The following is a 19,856-nucleotide window of genomic DNA, read 5'->3' on the forward strand; positions in this document are numbered from 1 at the left end:
AGGAAATTTAAAAAGTCATCAAAATGTGTGTATAGAAACAAACAAAATTACCGTCCCCTAATGTTTGTTTGTTATGGATTTCGCGCAAAGCTACACGAGGGCTATCTGCGCTAGAACTGGACAGAGTTACATATATGTCACATGCAAAATTAATGTGGCAGATAAAGAAGTACATAACATAAGCTGTTTTAACACCATAACTTCAGTTAGGAATGATAAAAACAAGTGAATATTGATGCACGTGCTCTTTGTGAAAATCCTCATAGCTTGAATTGAAAAAAAATACCAAATTTTCAACAAGATTAACAAGCTATGGGCAATTAATTTGAATTAGTGTTTTCGTTAATGGTAATTATACTCATAACAAGACAATTGGTAAAGATTTGTCAATTTTAAAACAATTCGAGATATGGAAGAGTGTGATATCAACAAGCGTGCTTCATTTCATGCTAATATTGGGTTTGATGGTGAAGTTTTTATAGTAATAAATTGGTGACCCCAGTGATAAGCTTTAATGGTGAAATCATTCTAACTTACCTCATGAATGAAGAGCAAATTATTCACGAATTATGAATAGACTTCAAACAAGTCATTTAGAGGTTTCACTCACGTGAAGAGCCATAGGGTTAGCAGTAGCACGTAATTCACAGCAAACTGTTGTGAATTGGCTACAAGTGTTTGAAAGTGTTGTTAATAGAATGTAGAACCACTTGAAAAACAAATGTACAGTTTTATGGAAAGTAGATAAGGCAGACCATCATCAACGACACAAGCAAACGACCGCTATTTATCAGTTCTGGCTCGTCCCAATCGTAGGGCACGTGATCCGACACTGACTAAAATGTTTGCTACTTAAGTGGACACCATGTCAGTGTATTGACAGTAATAAAGAGACTTAGCAAGACAAGTCTGTATGTTTAATGCTCAATGAGATTTATTCCAATACAGGCAAAGCATAAAACAGCTCGCTTGCAATTGTGCCGAGAACACGTACAGTGAACCTGCAACGTATAAAAAGTATTCTTTTTACACATGAGTCGCTTTTCATTTTGCAGCCAAATAACACGCGAGTAGAAATTTGAACAAGGTATAATTACGTTTGCGTGCAAAAAAGAAAAGAAAAAGAAAAAAAAGGACACATATTGCGGTGTTGTACGCGGGAAAAGCACTGGAGGACGTACCCGACTCTACATCCTGCGGAATGATATCATTAACGTTAAATATTCTGATATTATAGAGACCACAACATATGATCCTTTGTATAGTCATATATTGCTGGTGCACCTGGCCTTGGTTTCATCTAATGGACGATAAAGTTAAACTGATTGATACATTTCTTGAAAAAGAGAAAATTGAAATTGACCAAATAACATGCTCAAAGGACTCCATTCCCATAGGACATGCATGAGATGTTCTTGGTAAACTCTAAATACAAATTATGCCTTGGAAATAGCTTTTCCAGAAGAGTGGTCGATGACACTCTAAGTTTAAGCGTTCAATATTGGTGACGGTTTCCCTTTGCTGGTTGTGATGACCACACTATACTGAAACGCCATGAACTGTGAAGATGACATCCACTTCTACGAAATGTTTATTCACGAGCATAGGCTGATTAACATATCATTTGCATGTTAAAGCACATGACGGATCATCAGATGCCTTACTCGCATAAAAATGAATACATAGTTTTATAGAAATATGCCCTTTCATAACTGAAATATTAACTTCAGTTAACCTATAATACACATTTATTTAGTGAAATTCAATTTGAAAAATAATACTTCTAATTTATATAATGCATAAGAAAAAAAAAACAGAGTATAAACAAGAAGAATAGACAATGCAAAGCTTTTAGGTTTTCTGAATGAAATTGAATTTTTATATTGTAATGAAACAATTCGTTTGAGAACAATTCATTTGTAATAACGCATGATCCGGTACATGGTTTTTGTTTGTTTTAGCCCAAAGCCATATTGGGCTATCTGCTGTGTCCTCTTCTGGAAATCGAATCCACAATTTTAGCGCTGTAAGTCCGTAAACTTACCGCTGAGCCACCAGGTGACCTGATACATGACACTTTGACACTACTCTTAAAATGTGAGGCTGTATCTTTTCTATTTTTATTTTAAAAGACAAAAAACTTAAATGATATCATCTCTGAAATATATTATGTAGTGTTAAATCCTGTATTCTGTTATCCAGCCCGTCAAAGGTGATTTTTAGTTTTTAAAAGTGAAAATGGCAATCATGTATTGACAAGACGATTGCTTTAACCAATGAAGTTACAGCATCCAAGTTTCTCTTCAAGGATTCATAAAGATCAGAATTTGGCAGGCCTTTTAAGCTGTTCCGATTGGTTTGTAATGCGCAGAATCAGTTTTCCGTCATTTATGGGAAGTGCTGATTTTAAGTGGTTGAATCCCAAAAATGTTAAGGGTAACACTCCAGCCAAATTCCATTTTTAATAATCTCTGAAATCAAAAATTAAAGATACAGCATTCGAAATTTGGTAGCTTATTAATTAAATCAGAATCGTGGGTTCTATCAAGAATATTCATAAACAAAATTAAAAACTTATTCCCAGAAAAAGATATACTGGAAGAACCTTCATGCCTTTCCAATTGCCATGAGAATATGTTAACTTTATAATCTGAAATGCTATCAAATTTGATAATTCAGAATTTCTGAAAATGAAACTTATACTAATAAAGGAAATGAGACACGAATTAAGTTTTTATTTTATTCCGTGGTTTATTTTTGTTTCATGTGTTGATATTTACAATTCTAACTCGATTTAAAATGCACTGAACTGAATTGAAAATCATGAGAAGTTTGCATATTCGATAATACTAATGATGTTTAGCATTGTAACGTAAAATCCTAACATATCTTCGTAAGCATAATTGAATCAATTTAATTAGGACTGTAAATAGTCAAACGCGCTCTGGTTTAAATTGTAATATATATTTCGAATATATATTCTCCAACAATGTTAAACTAATGAAAATGTTTTTATTATTGTTTGAATTTAATTTATAGAAGCGAGAAGGTTGAGCTACATAATATGTATTCACAATGTGGAAACAAGGTAGATTGTTAGCTTAACCTTACTTTAATCTTGTTTTTTTGTCCGAGAAATAAGTATATATATTGAAACCCTCACAATCTGTACTTTATGGTTAACTACACACACACACACATATATATGTCTAACGTTTATGGTTTCTTTAATCAGTCTGAATATATTGTTGTTTTCTTCCTATTAGATACTGGTGTCATGCTATGGTCGAACGCTCGTCATTTCATTTGATATACAACGTAACTTAAACCATTGTCCAGTGTAATTTACTTTAGTTTTTATTTGCTTATGTAGTCGACATTGAGGAATTACTTTGGTTGAAGTTAAATAACAATGTCTTATCTTTATACATCCGACATTAAATAATCAGAGAATATTATGAAACATGTTTAATAATATAAGGTATGAATATTTATATGAATTTGCTATAAGTACAGTAAATGTTGTTACCTATCTGCAGTGCATGCTGCTTTCGTAATTGCGTGAAATTTGATTAGAAGTTGTACAACAGCTGTCAAGGCAGGTAGAAGTTATGAAACTATGTCATCCAAAAGCAGCAACCAACCTTTGTATGGCTTCTTCCTAGCAGATCAACCTTATGCTAATTAATTACGTGCCATATAGCCACTAGCCTTTCTAACACCTTCCTTCTCTACGAAGCAGTGATGAAAGTGTTAAGGCCTGCTGTTGTTTTCTACGTCAAACAGTGGTTCATCGACTTTAGGCTCGCGAAAATGAACACAGAAAATCGATGAACGACAAGAGAATTCTGCAGGAAAGGGGCAGCAGTTCAAGGTTTATGTCCATAACTTCAAAATTAGTTAGCTTGAAATTAATTTATTTCACACGTAACTTGGTGACAAAGCAAGAACTCTGATAGAAATTAAGGTTCCTAAAAATATATTAAAAATATAGTGCACATTCCCTAAAGCAACGAATATAAAGTCGTTCACCAAGATTTGTTCTGGCCTCCCTTTTTTTTTCAACGACTTAAGGTATCAAGGTTGCCAAAATAGACAGACTTTGGAAAAATTGTTTATAGAATACTGAAATACTGGCCAGGTGGTTAGGGCGCTCGACTCGCAATCTGCGGTTCGAATCCCCGTCACACCAAACATGCTCGCCCTTTCAGCCGTGGGGGCGTTATAATGTGACGGTCAATCCCACTATTCGTTGGTATATGAGTAGCCCAAGAGTTCGAGGTGGGTAGTGATGACTAGCTGCCTTCCCTCTAGTCTTACACTGCTAAATTAGGGCCGGTTAGCGCAGATAGCCCTCGTGTAGCTTTGCGCGAAATTCATAACAATAACAAACCAAACAGAACAACTATTAGTGACCAACTGATTTCCATTTCTCAGTTTTACCTGACGAATGCAATTAAAAACAACAACACTTAACTGGCTTACATTGTTTCAAAGTCAAACTAACTCCATGTTATAGCCCATTAGGTTTAATGTGTAAAGCAGCATGTTTCGCTTCATACGTTCTAATTTATATCTATTATTTATTTATAGGCCATCACTTTTGCTTCTCTTCATTATATAGATTTATTTCAGTATTCTATAAACAACTGTAAACGGAAGTATGAATATATATACCTGCCTATTTTATGTAACAATTAAATGAATTGAGTTTGTTTTGTTTTGAGGGTTATCTGCGCTAGCCGTCCCTAGTATGGCAGTGAAAGACAAGAGGGAAGGCAGCTAGTTATCACCACCACCCGCTAACTCTTGAGCCTCTCTTTTTACCAACAAATAGTGTGATTGACCGTCACTTTATAATGCTCGAATGGCTGAAAGGGGCGAGCATGTTTGGTGGGACGGGGATTCGAACCCGCGACCCTCAGATTTAGAGTCAAGCGCCCTAACCACCGGGCCCAAATGCACTGAGAGCATAGAAATTTAAGGAAATCAAACAGTTTGCATTAGTTTGTGTATTTTTCAAACTGACAATCATATCCTCAGCGATTTATAAAATATCTAGTATAAATACAGGGTATTCAAACTGAAAAGAACATTGTGCGACATATGGGATAAATGGTCTGATCAGACACATCAGGATTTAGGTACAACCAATCTCTGCTAGCCAATAAGAGAGGGAAACCAGTCAGCAGCACCCACCACCTATATATCTACTCTTAACTATCGGGTTTTATGTCACTGTTATAACGTTTAACAGCTTAAAATAGGAGCGTGTCTAGCGAAATATCGCGGAATCGTATCTTGGGACTTCGCAGTTAGGCGCAGACAGTTAGGTTTTGCCCAACTTAATGTAAACAACACTGAGATTAGTGCAGTAATAATGTAAAAAAAAAGTTGTTGCATTATGTACAGGCATATTTAGTATTACAATATTAATAGATCAGTAAAGACGCAAAATGTTATGTTGAAATCTCCAATTCAGATAAATCATTTAAGCGCAAGCCTATACAACGTTAACTTTGACGTAAAAAAAGAGGGAAAATAGTAGTCAGAGAACGAATATTGCTATGTAAGAATGGTAAAAAATAAAAGTCAAACATTTCACATTCGAACATAGCTGTTGTGCGCAACTTCGCAACACCTATATTAAGACACCGTTTTGTAAGCTTATCAAATATTTTGAAGAAACGAAAATAGAGACCGAACAGGAATCGAATTTACAATCACCGGAGTCGCGGGCCCGAACCTTATTCGTTATTAGTTGTTTTGCTTATTACTTTAAAAAATATATTAGTTACTGAAAATACATAACATTTAAACTCAAACTCAAAAATCTTTTTCAATTGTTTGAAGTAACAAATTCAAAATTTATCTATTTACTCTCATTTTTCGCGAATTGATTCATCATCTAACAACATCATTATTCAATAAAGAACGTCATATTGTTTGAAGTAAAAAAATTCAAAATTTATCTATTTACTTTAATGTTTCGCGAATTGATTCATCTTCTAACAACATCATTATTCAATATGTAAGGTCATTATTTACAAAAAATACGCTTAAAAGTATTATACCTTAAGAACTACTTTATCTAGGAAATAAAATTTCACCAAAAGGCATACTAAAAAGGCAGAAATTAAAAAATATGGCTTTATAACGAAAATGCCTTGTTTTTTTATGATGCTCTTACCACAAATTTGTAAATAGGCAACAAGTTACTGTCGTATTAAGGGTTGCGTTGTCGGAAAACAAAATGTCGCCCTAATAACAAATTCAGAATTTATAACGTAATATGGATTACTAGGGAGAGAATAATAAAGATCTCACACCAAATGATCATTTGAACCAAAACTATAGTTACTAAGTAATTTAATATTTTAGAAAAACTCACTTAAAAAGGGTACATTTTTAGTGTTTCATTTCACGCTAGACTACAATAATAATAATACAATTGTTGAATAGAAAAGAATATATAATCGAGGTGTTTATAGGTTTTGATCTTTCATAATCTAGGTGTAAAAAAAAAATCACTGGCAATTTTGAGAAGTTATTAATCACTACTCTCACCTGCTCTAACTTGAACGTCCCTACTAACGATAGAACCCACAGCGTTGCTAGCTACACATCTGTAGGAAGTACTCGACACCTCTTGTTTGTAATCCTGGGCCCGAAAAGGTGGAAACACTAGAGATCCGTCGGACCGGCTCTGACGTAATCCCGCGACGTCAACAATGTCACTTCCGTCCTGTTTAGTCCATTTAATTGAAGGTATTGGTGTACCCCCAGCAGCGCAATGTATAACTGTCCCCAAAGTGTTCTGATAGTCCACATGGCTTGGCGGTTCTTCAGTAAAATAAGGGCCTTGATGGTTCTGTGAGACAGGAATTACTGAAAAAAAAACAACAACAAAAAACAAGATGGAATCCCCAATAGCAGCACTTGAAATTCTTTTTGGCAGGATTAAAGAAAATTAATCTAGGAGACATTGGGCATGGTCAAATACACCAATCAAAAGGTTTTGACTTCCCGAGTCCAAAACTGTAATTAGATCCGAAATCGGTGAAGAGATTACGGAGCTATGTACTTACAAACAAACAAACTCAGAGCCGTTCAATGAGCCGCTATGCCGCGGCTAAAAACACAAATTAAAAACTACTATAGCAATAATCATACATTGTTCGAAAACATATGATGAATATTGATTATATAGCACACAGAAACGGATACGTTCAGAAGGTAAAAGACAAAAACTCATTATTTGTAGTTTTTTGTAAACGTTTCACAACATGTGAATTAGTGCTTATCTCCAGTTTGTAATATTTTCACCTAGCAATAAAACAAAATAGGCATTTTTTAAATAAATCATATTATATATTTACTAAAAACATTAATAAATTGAGTCATTATCCAACAGTATCATTATTCAATAGACACTGTATTTATATCTTAAAGACTACTTTCCACACGAGAACTAATTTTCCTCACAGACATGCCCCCCCCCCCCCAGTGGCTCAGCGGTATGTCTACGGACTTATACTGCTAGAAACCGGGTTTCGATACCCGTGGTGGGCAGAGCACAGATAGCACTTTGTGTAACTTTGTGCTTAATAACAACAACAACCCTAACAGACATAATAAGAATCACAATTATCAACAGAAACAAAAAATAAAATGTGTTATTATTATTATTATGTTTAAAATTATTATTATATTATTTTTTTTCCTTTTCACATATTTGATTAATCACCACATTTATTAAACTTAACGTTAATTTTTTTTCCATCAAAACGTTACATTTTCCACATTAATGTATATTAAAAGTGCATATATGTGAACATTTGATCATCGATGTCATAAATATCGATTAACAGTTTTTGGCAGTCAGTAACGCTTAACAATTTATGTTTTTGTTATTTATATTATACATTTTCTTTTATCACCGGTCTGTATGTTTCAAATATGTTTTTGCAACCTGTCGTAAACTTTGATGAATTATTGCGTTACGTTTAAAATGCATCTCTTAAGTGAACATGACTGGAAGTTTCTTATTGTACTAACCGCTGGCTGGTTTCCAGACAATGTATTGTAATGATTAGTTTGTGAGGTTATAGATGGAAACATACCACTAAAAAAACGACTGAACCGTAACTAACATTATTGATTCTCCAACAGTTCAGTGGGTTGATGTTCAGTGAGTAATGTTTCAGCCTTAAAGTAGTTATATGTATTGTTATTAAACGTTCAAACTTTTTTTACTCGAAATAATTGTTTCAGTTGTTTGCAAACGATTTTAATTTAATCAAGTGTGAGAAGACTGGTGCAAAGATATTTTTTTATTTTCAGGAAATCTTGAAGGATTGAAAATTTAAATTAAATTTAAAAAAATCTTTCGTGAATTCAAAATCCTCAGAAAGGTTTAAAATCAAAATAATGGGATTATATATACTTTTATTTCAACTCAAGAATGTAGTCTTACTTTCTACATATAAATGATTTAAAATTAACAACTCTGTTATTAAGCTAACTCACCTTCTAGCAGTTCCCGAATATTTAGAATAAATAGGAAAAATAATAAAATTTTAACGGAAAGTAGAGATCGTCGGTTATTTGTAGAATTGCTACAAGAAGTATCTGAAACAAAATAAATGCTGCAATAAGAAGTACATTTTTAATTGCAGCATTTATTTTATTTTGGATACTTCTTGTAGCAATTCTATTAATAACCAACTATCTCTAATTTCCGTTAAAATTATTATTTTTTCCTATTTATTTGTTAAGTTTTTATAAGTCCATGGAATGGACACAACATCTATAAACTTTCAGTATAGCCATATCTCTGATAGCTATAACTTTTACAAGAATTAAAACCACAATCAAAAATTAAAAAAAAATGAATTCATACTTTAGCCTACAGAGAAGTGTATAAATCTGTCAAAGTAGGGATTAAATTTTATAAATTTATGATTGTGGTTTTAATTCTTGTTTCATTGCCTTTTGTAGCAGGATCCCTACTTCATTTTAAAATTCATATTTTTTAATACTTTTGTATGTTTACTTGTTTACCTTACCTTTAGAAACCGTCGCATGTCTATCCATGTAGCGCCATCCCTTGGGTTGAAAAGATATTTATGTACGTGCATGATATGTTTACTATTTATATTATAATTGTATATATATATATATATATGGATTTTTTTTTATCAGTATATCAAAAGCAGTCACCCACAGACCAATTAAGTAAGCTAGAGAAATCTTGTAGCGATAGTCCGAGTCTTCTAGGCGCTAGCCCTGCTGACGTGATCAGGTAGGTAGGTAATAGACGAAAAAGTTGCTGTTTTAGAAATTTTTGAATTGTTATACCCAAAACGTCGTAACCAATACTTTGAATGGTGGTTATTCGCTTAGGAATTCGATATGGTGGTTTTTCGGCGTGTGAATTATTTGGAATCCCTGTCAATCCCTACTATAAAGTACTACCGCACTTAAAATAGTGTTTCTTATATGTTTTTTTTTTTCAATTACTATTATGTAAAATTTTCTTCTCATTTGGAGTACTTGAAAATTATTGTTAGTATATTTCTAGATTTTCGGGAAATTCCTGATAGGAATTCAATAACTATGGGGGGGGGGGGAAGGAGATGAAAAGTTTGAAGGTTCGGAACTTTTTGGTATTACATTTGTTGCCTTTGAATTAAGATACTCTGTGGAAGACAATATATTCAGCTGTGGACTATCATACGAGTCTGTTGGCAATATTGTTACAACTTTACTTTCTATTTCTTTTTGACTCAAAGTCCAAATTATCTCTCCGCTCACTATTAATATCTAGCAGCTAATCCCCCCACAACTCTGTTTGAACTAAGGAAAATCCCAGTTTATGCAGAAGAATATTATGAGTTGGCTATTATATGTGAGTATAGCGTGACCTCTTCTTCAGTTGACTCCTCCATAATCACAAATTCTGACCCTTTTACACACCAACGGAAGACTTGTTTCACAACGCATGCCTTGCGTGACAGCCATTACTTGTGAAAAAGAATAATTTGCATATTTTGAGACAAGTAGCACTAATACTTTTCTGTGCACAACAATTTTCGTAAAATTTGGCCAATTAATTATTGATTTTAAACCACGCTATACAGACATGCAAACAGGCGTACTTTCTGTAGCCGTAACCTTTGATCTGGTGCTTACAGAGACCGCAACACTGTATCCTTAAGTTATTCTTACTTTAGAAAGTAACATAAAAAATGAAGTTTGGTGGTTTACATTAATTAAGTAGATTGTATTATTGTTTCAATAATGCAACGCATGCGTATCAAGTATCACAGTATACAATAATTCTCATTTTATTCTCGGAGTTAAGCAAGAACTATACCAGTTTGCGTAAAATCAGGCATTACAATAAAGAATCTTAAAAGTAAAAGATGTTTTTGCAAACCTGTCTCTGGGAACAAAATATCTTCCTCTATACTTTATAAACATATAATCTATTGACAGACGATTATTTAGTGCAAGTAAACGTTTCATATGAAGTGAAAACTATATTTAACTGTATTTGTTTTGTTTTTTGTTTTTAATATAGCGTGTCTTTTTTTGAAAAACTCATCTCCAGTGTATAGGTTCAAAATCAGTTTATCCACCAAATATACTTTTCAACACATAAAACATCTGACTTTCTCATTTATATACACATAAATTTACGATATTATACTTCGCACGTTCTGTTAGAAGTTATGACGCCTAGAAATGTCACTTGACACATGAATCTTTTCGAAACTAGAAAATATACCAACAAACAAAAGTAGAAGTTGTGCTTTCTAAATAACCACTGTAAATTTTGTAAGGTTCAATATAGCTTTTTTGTGTGCAATAAACAAGAATACTTGGTTACAAATAAACTTACTGTTAAAAAAACCCACAAAAAACGTGTTTCAATTTTGATATTTTAGATCCAACATTTTAAATACCCAACTAGAGAACTTGTTAGTGAACAAAGAGAGTCTCGGCATCTTAACATACTGTTCGAAATAAAAGAAATATCATCCCGTCTTATCATGTTTCTGACCTTCTACTTGTGAGACAATAAGTTTAAAATTTACACTATACTTTATATGTAAAAGTTAATTTCTTGAATATTTATCTATTTTCTATAAGGAATACACTACTGTGAACATAACAAATATAAGTATTTAGAAAATTTAACTCTTAAGTATTTTGTCTTTAGAATGTTGTTTAAATAAGAGACGTTTCAATAGTTATCAGTAGAATAATGTTGCGAAGTTTTTAAACGGATATAATAAAGAAAAAAACAGGAAAAGGAAATGCCAAAGCAATTGACAACATGAATGAAACCAGATAATATTAATTCTCAATTATTTTCTGTCGAAGTTTAGCTTATCAGTACACAAGTTTGACGTCGAAACTAACAAGACATGGCAGATGCAAAATATTGAGGGTTAATCTCACTTCGTAAGAACCATGTTCCGATATCTGAGTTGTTTTGTGTGCCCTTGAAAGTATCTTCTCCATTGTGGATCGTACACGGTCTGGTGGTCATGATTATGTACTATTGTTTGACATCGTAATTGCCCTTATAACACGCAAAAGATCGTAAGGCAAGCGTAAACCACATAATTTGATGAACTTTTCATACAGCCTCCACGATTAAGTCGATCAAAGGCACAAAAGTCCATTGGAGTTGCTTTAGGGATGTGACATATATGTGATCTAATGAGGCTGTTGTGATAACAGTTTGATCAGCTATCTTTATTACGAAAAAAGTAACTGATTTTGAAGTTCAACTATGTCTTATGAGCCTTCATCATTTTGAAGGCATTGCTGTCCTAAATCCTGTTATACGGGGATTCTCACATTTACGGAGAGGATTGAAGGTTTCCTTTTCTTTAAAATGTCTTGTCTTTTGGCTTTAGATTGGTTAATTGGTTAACAATCTCGCTTTAAAAACATCTTTCCTGTCATTTATGTTTTGAATGTTTCCACTATATCCAATTCTCATGGAATCTTGTTTCACACATGTTTTAGTATCCATGGCATCCAATTCTCATGGAATCTTGTTTCACATATGTTTTGAATGTTTCCACAATTTCCAATTCTCATGAAATCTTGTTTCACACATGTTTTGGTATCCATGGCATCCACTTCTTATAATATATTTTCCTTACTCTCGTTCTGAGATCGTATACAGCAATCACTTTTAGCAATACAAAGGGTTAATCCCATTTTATAAGGACAATTTACCCTTGCTGATACAGTGGCGTGACGCATTTGGTTCGCGGCTAATTCCCAGTCAGTCGATCTGATTGTTACTATGAGTAAACTTACGGCTAAAGGTATAGGACAACACCTACAACTGGTTTTGTGACCTTACCCTAAATTTTTCATAACGTGTTTTGATATAGTATTCCCTTGTCAGAAGATACGACATCCATATCAACTTGCAACTTCCGCGGTTTTTGTTATTTTTGAAACCAGTTTTTTTCTATATCTTGTTCCATCCATATTTTGTCAGCTTCTATGACATAAAATTATCCTAGGATTTTGTTTTATCCATATTTTGTCAGCCTCTATGGCATAAAATTATCCTTGGATTTTCAACATAATATATCGTTAGAAGTTGATGATATCTGATCAGTTAGTAATTTAATTGAACAACATTAAATGCGAGTGCCCTTGGAGATTACAAAGTACAAGTAATGTAGTAGAAACGATTTAAAATGAACATCTTGGGAAATGAGAAAAATAAGGAAAAATACTCTAATAGGGCATTGGATGTCAAGTGGTTGAAAACCAATAATACAGTTAGCAGTAGGCAGAATGATTGTTTGTTTTTAATTATGCACAAAGCTACACAATGGCTATCTGTGCTCTGCCCACCACGAGTATCGAAACCCGGTTTCTAGCGTTGTAAGTCCGCAGACATACGGCTGTGCCACTGAGGGGCAGGCAGAATGAATATCGAAGATATCAGCAGAAGTGAATGTCATTGGAAGTGACACAAATGAAGAAGGCCGGTAACAATATACTTGTTTGTTTGTAATTAAGCACAAAGCTACATAATGGACTGTCTGTGCTCTGCCCACCACGGGTATCAAAACCCAAGTTCTAGCGTTGCAATTCCGCAGACATGCCGTTGTGCCACTGGGGGGAACAATAAACATTATATACGTTCTTGGTAGGCAAGAAAAGAAAAGAATATCAGAAACATTAAATATCTTAAAAATTCACAAAAGACCAAATTTTCCAAGTAGCAAAACATACATTATACAAGATTTATTTAAAGAGATTATCACCAAGTTTTTCAAATAAACGATTATCAGTATTATTGTATCCTAGACGTAGGAAAAGTGAAGATTGATGTTATTATTATATCATAGAAGTCAAACAACTGAAGATCGACGGTATTATTATTATATCATAGATGTTAGAAAATGAAGATTGCCAGAGAAAGTGTTTTCCTGGAAACTGATATAAAAAGAACATTACCAGTTGCAAATATTCCATTAAACTTTCTAAAGACGACTTTGATAGAAAGCATCTCGCGAGTAGCAAAAGGTATTCTGCAAGGTGATAAAAGTATTTCTCAAAGTTTACGATACCAAATATTTCGTTTGGAAAATATGTAATATTTTTTGATGATTTATTGTGTGCTTAAGTCAGCTAGTTGCAAGTAAAATATTGTTTCGTACTGCATAAAGTTGAATGCAACAAAGATATACGTTTTTGGAAAGGGTGTGAGGCATTGACAGATGATGTACACCTAAAGCGTAAACATTTATATCATTCGCACGAAATTGCAGCATGTTTTTATTCAATTATACCTTTAAGGGTGTGCATTCTCGTCTTTATGACAACTTAATGCTTCTTTTTGGAGTGTGTGACCAGTGATTAGGAATTAAATTATTTAAGCGTTTGATTCTTCAAATAATAATCCAATTTAAGCCCTTAATCTAATTTAAAGTTTTCTAATTAAACTTTTCTAATTACAGTTTTCACATTTAAAAACAACATCATCAGGAAACGGATGATAAACGTGTACGTTAAACCACTTTGTCATGCAAAGACTCAAGGTATAGGTAGATGTACTTACTTTGCACACTTATGCGGGAAGCTTGTTGTTTCATTATTAATAAAGTTGACTGTATCACACAGATCTAGCGTAGACTAGCCTAACGGTCTGAATCTTCTCCAGTGTTGGTTAACATTACCATTACATGCGAGAACGTAGAGAATTTTGACGTAATATTTACCTGAACTTATTCTATTTAAACAAAATTTGTAGTGAGCGGTTTTTGAAATTATATGTATATATTCAGTTAATATTGTAGTCTTTTGCGTATAAAATATTGATAATCTCAATTTGAACAGATAATCGGAATATACATAAAATACGCTGATATATTGTTGTTATTATTAAAAGTTTATGCTGACTGTTGGAATATAGGAAAAAGTAAAAATAATGATTTATTATTCAACGCACAAAACCTGCTGAGGTTGATAGAAATGTGACGATCATGGATTGATACCTGCTACATTCAAGAGAAAGGTAATAATCGTGAATTGATAGCTGCTAAGATTGAAAAATATGTAACAATCTTGGATTGATTATTGTTTGTTTTTTTCTCAGCATTTAGGACCTATATCTTAAAGAAGTAGCAAATATGGCATTTGATATTACAACAACAACAACGAAAGCGATTGTTGTTTTATGACGCCTGGTAGTTTGTTTCTCCGAAAACAAATAGCTCTTTCGAATCTCTACTGGGAATTTTTATGTTTTAAACTCATGTTATAAAAGTATAAAATTATACGTGTTTTAAAAGATAAAAAGTTAAAAGCCATAACACTGATGTACGTTTACTGTAATGTACAAAATGTTTGATTTGCGTACTATTATTGTATTCTACTCTACAGAAAACTAGCAACGGTACAACAATGGAATATTGGTAAACTGAATCAGGTCACGCTGAAGTCGGATGAATACCTTAATGTTATTCAACGCAACTACTATACTTTATGTATTATGTTATACGTGTTTAGTATGCTAGAAGTAGTTCAAAAAAATCTTGGTTTATGAAAACCAACCAAGTGTATATTGGTTTTAAGTACAATGATTTGTCTATGCTGTGCCCATTGCGGGTGTTGCCTGCGGACTTACAACGCTAGAATCCGGGTTTCGATACCCTTGGTAAGCAGAGCACATATAGCTTAATGTGTTGCTTTGTGCTTAACTTCGAACTTAGTCTGAACGAATTTTGTAAGCATTAATTCACCGATCCAGAATTTTTTAGCGTTTATAAAAATGTATAAGAAAAATGTTTTATCTTATCGCTTGTAAGTAAAAACAACAACAAATATTTTTAATTGTTTTATTGAATTTCACATATGAGATAGAGGAAGACAGAGACATTTAATACTGACTTCATTAGTACCTGCAAAAATGGAATACTGATTTTGAAAAATATATCTCTCGGTTTATTCTTGTAGCAAAGCCTTTATATGGTTAATTTACAGTAAGAAAAGAACAATGTTAATTATGATTGATAGATATTTGATAGTCAGACCTGTTTTATTTTCACGGAGTTAAAGGAGAACTACACTAATTGCACCTAGTTCTAAGAAAAAAGGCGTGATTCTAACAAAAGCACCTTTGTTGACAGTGACATAATGTTACACTTCCGCTATATATGTGTATAAGTGTGAAATTATAAACTGAGAGGAAGTCATATAAGTGGTATATGAAAAAAGTGGACATATACTATACACATGACGAAGATATGAGGTTCACTAGTTCAGTATTTCAATTATAACTAAAGATCCATGCCAATATCTTACCAGAAGTTGTTACTATCCTCACATCACATTTTATTGAGGTGTGACTTCAAACTCCCAGTAGCGTATAAAGTAACACTTTTGGGTGTAACTCCCGTATAAGAATTTCACACTTATAAAAGTATGAAATCACACTTGTAAATTTTTAAGAATCTAATAGTTTTCTTTATACCATTTATTATTTCCCCGTAATGGGACCGAAGGCTGCCTAGAGGTGTCACCTGTTTTAACCACTCACACCATTATACAGTAGTGTGTTGTTTGTCAGTCGGTCAGTAAGCACTAATATGACGTAATATAAGGGATGTTTAACGTTGCAGTTTGTACTGTAGTGACGTCGGTAAAAGGTGCGCATGCTATGAATCACGAGAATAATTATGCATTCTGTAGGCTACAACACAACATGATATATAAACTTCAAAAGCAAGAAATAAAATTATTTATTAGTCTTAATTTTAGTTTTATTTATTCTTGAAATAGTACATCTAGTTTTTTATTGAAAGAAATGATGCATTAATGTTGGAAATATACGAAATTACAAAAGCATCGAAAATACACTTAACTTCATGCACAAGAAGCAATCATCTTTTAATGATAGCTAGGAACATATGACACACACACACACACATGTCTATATAATAATACGCTTGTTCGTGCTTCTATTGCGGAAATGACGTTGCGCCGGCATTATCATGACAGATAACAACTGAGTATTATTATAATAGACTAGTAGAGACCCGCAAGATATTTGCCCTCAGAGTAGTGTCTTTATTGAAACAGTACTTCTTTAAATACAGGATTTATAGAATAACAAAATAGAATTCTAATCGCAGACATCGATATCTTGTCATACTATAATTCTGCTGACGGTACGCCTTATAAGTATGCGCAGTAGGAATTTTACCCAGGAAAAAGAGTGCAAGTGCCTGCCTGCGCCAGAGAGCTAGAAAGTTGAACGAACAAGTCACTAGAACTGTTCTATGAATGTAGGAATAACAAAAAAGGTGGATGTAAATATTATTTATTACCATTTAGTACAATAACATTGAAAGCTTGAAGTTTTCCAAATGGTCTGATATTAAGTCCCAGAATAACATTATAAGTTTATTTACAGGTAGTATTAAGTACAGTATAGTTTAGTCCTAACTAAACTAATGTAAAAAACGTACACAGTACAATGCTAATTTATTTCTTTATCGAACTTAGGCCTATCGTTAGTTACGGTTTTATAAAGTACGACCTAAATAAAAGTGTACTTGCACGTTTCGGTTTCTACGATTATATTCTGTATGTCTGCGGACTTACAACGCTAGAAACCGGGTTTCGATACGCGTGGCGGGCAGAGCACAGATAGCCCATTGTGTAGCTTTGTGCTTAATACCAAACAAACAAACAATTGTACTATTCTACAAATCTCGTATTTAAATAAATAATTTTGCAATACAGATATTAATTTGACAGCAAACGTTTTGCGGGTCTCTGCTAGTGTATATTATATATATATATGATTATATGATAAAGACAAAACAAAGAAAAAACAGATACATCGTTACAAAAGGAGGGGGTTCAAAAATTAGAATGTGTCTTTAGGAAAATTCGCCATTTTTACAATTCGAACTTTATTTTTTTCTTTATATTATTCTAAAGTGTTGGTAAATAATATAGCCACACGTGTCAAGAAAGTACAACACGTAGATTTAGAAACTATTTAAAAATGAATTCATTACACCACTAGCCCTTTTCATATCAAATGTAAATATGTAAATGTATCTTATTTTATTGAGAAATGTGTGCTTTATACTCGTATACTTAAAGAAGGGTTAGTTAACTATATATATAGGCTCAGTTATTCAGCTAATGTTTCGTTTCTATGCTTTACTTAGTGTGTTTGATAAAATTCACGGATTGTGGATTACGAGATATTCTACTGAGTTAATTCTAGGATATTTATTTGAAGACTTTGCTTTTCTGTTAGATTTCGTCTCTCCAGTGAACTGTACTGAGAAGTGGGCTGGGAGAGGAAGAGATCAAAGCCCCTGCATTCCTGCCCTTATGCCCCCAAAGTGCCCTATTTTTCTATTACACTTCGCTTAATTTCAGCTTTGAAATGAATGGAACGCAGGGTCTTATGGCTCTGTAAAAAAAAAAATATAATATGATATTAAGTGTTAACACGCAAGGATTCACTGTTTAATTTTAGATCGTACATGTGGACAAATTGATTAGGAAAGAAAGAGAGGATCTGTTTGCTTCTTATAACTTTTTATCCTATGCGTACCAGAAACAACCCGCAGTCACCATAGTCTCATCTATCCCCCCCAAAAAAAATCCCTTACGTTGCTTGAAAAGTGCCCTTTTTTTCTCAGTAGGCCCCTGCTATTTAAGTGTCCTCTCACATTACTGCGTCTCTCATATTTTTATGTCGGAACTCGTACGTTTCACCGTGTAAAACAAGAAGAAATCCTCAATAGCCGCGGCAACTGAAATTCTTTTAGGCGGGATTAGAGTAAATTAATCTATGAGACCTTTGTTTCCCTTTCTATTAGCTATATTTTTGTGCGTCAGCAATACCAAGCGTGGGGCACGCGCATACCCGATTCTATTTGATTACTCATCAGGATCTCTACCAGCCTACCCCTAAGAACAAACAAACTCAGAGTCGTTCTGTGAGCCGCTCAGCCGCGGCTAAATACTCAGAGCCATTCTATGAGCCCTTATGCCGCGGCTAAAAAAGAAAAAAAGTTAATCGGGAAGACGAAATTTTCTTCAGCAAAGAGCATATTCCAAAATATAATGAACTCGTCCATCACACAGTAACGCTCTTCTGTATTGTTGTTTGAACATGTGTAATGCATTTTTGCGTGTGCTTTCACAAATGTTTACCGAAATTTAAACTTTAAACATGTACATAACACACTATTAAATAACATCGAAGTTTGTGTTTCAGTCATATTGATATCAATGATCATAATAGCTACTAATTTCCAGAGTCAGAAAATGTTTCCTATCATACGAAACTAATCAAAATAAAAAATATATAAAACATTTCACATGTATCTAGCTGGAAAATTTGATTTACTCGAATATTTGCTTACTAGTTGAACTATCAGTTAATGTTTCAAGTTGTCCGGTAGAAGTGTAGGAGGCAAATTAAAAGTGGGTGGGGGGTCAAGTTTTATTTGACCGAGCGAAGCGAGGGAATGTGTCACAGGTATATCCATTACAGAAGCTCTTGAGTTCTGGATTAAATTTTGTGAAGTCTCATGCTTTTCCTGAGAGTAATTTTTCAAATTTTGATGCATTTTTACTGGGACACATTGAAAAGTGGGGACCCGACGCCCTTCCTACGCCACTATCTGGAAAATTTGGTTGGGGGGGATGAGGAGTAGCCCTTAGGTGAAACATGTTAGCGATGTAGTTGCAAAGAGACTGAAAACAAACGTATAAAACATTGTTGTTAATCATTTCTAGGGTTAGCTTCATTCCAATGAAACGCTCTTGTTAATCATTTCTGCGATTAGCTTCGTTCCTATAAATCACAAAGCTTAAGTGGCATAAAATAAATCGAAATTAATATTCAAAACATTTCTGCATTATTTAGCTGTGATTCGAGCTCTTTCTTCTAGTAAAATTTTATTTCTTTCGGTTATTCTTTGGTTCACAAAGTTTAGTTCCACGACTGTTACTCATGAAAAGCGAATAACATTAAATACAGGAACAATGAATAAGTAACCGAAAGATGCAACTATATATATTTAAATACAGGTTGTTCTCTCTCCATCTTGTAAAAAGAACACAAAAACTTAAAAGTAGAATTCTTTATGATTTTGTACGTAACGAAAAGTTTCAAGATTCTAAGATGTAAGTCACCAACAATTATATCGACTCCAAGCAAGAATGTCTCATTCGACTCTACACATCTACACATATATATAGAGGATAATATGCGAGAGACTCAACCATTTTGTTGGTGCGTACGTGCTTTGTAGTCACTATGAGAAAAA

At 33.4% G+C, this 19,856-nt stretch overlaps 1 protein-coding gene across 1 annotated transcript in view; it reads right to left on the reverse strand.

The window, feature by feature from the left end:
* Positions 1-6,550: 6,550 nt before the first annotated feature.
* The window catches only part of LOC111089602 (Down syndrome cell adhesion molecule-like protein Dscam2), a 16,232-nt gene continuing 2,926 nt past the window's right edge, over positions 6,551-19,856 (reverse strand). Inside the window, exon 2 of the mRNA XM_022402422.1 lies at positions 6,551-6,888. Within this exon, the coding sequence (XP_022258130.1) occupies positions 6,551-6,888 (338 nt within the window). The remainder of the gene's footprint in view (positions 6,889-19,856) is intronic.

Source organism: Limulus polyphemus, unplaced genomic scaffold (genome assembly GCF_000517525.1).
Source record: "Limulus polyphemus unplaced genomic scaffold, Limulus_polyphemus-2.1.2 Scaffold124, whole genome shotgun sequence".
Taxonomy (NCBI): Eukaryota; Metazoa; Arthropoda; class Merostomata; order Xiphosura; family Limulidae; genus Limulus; species Limulus polyphemus.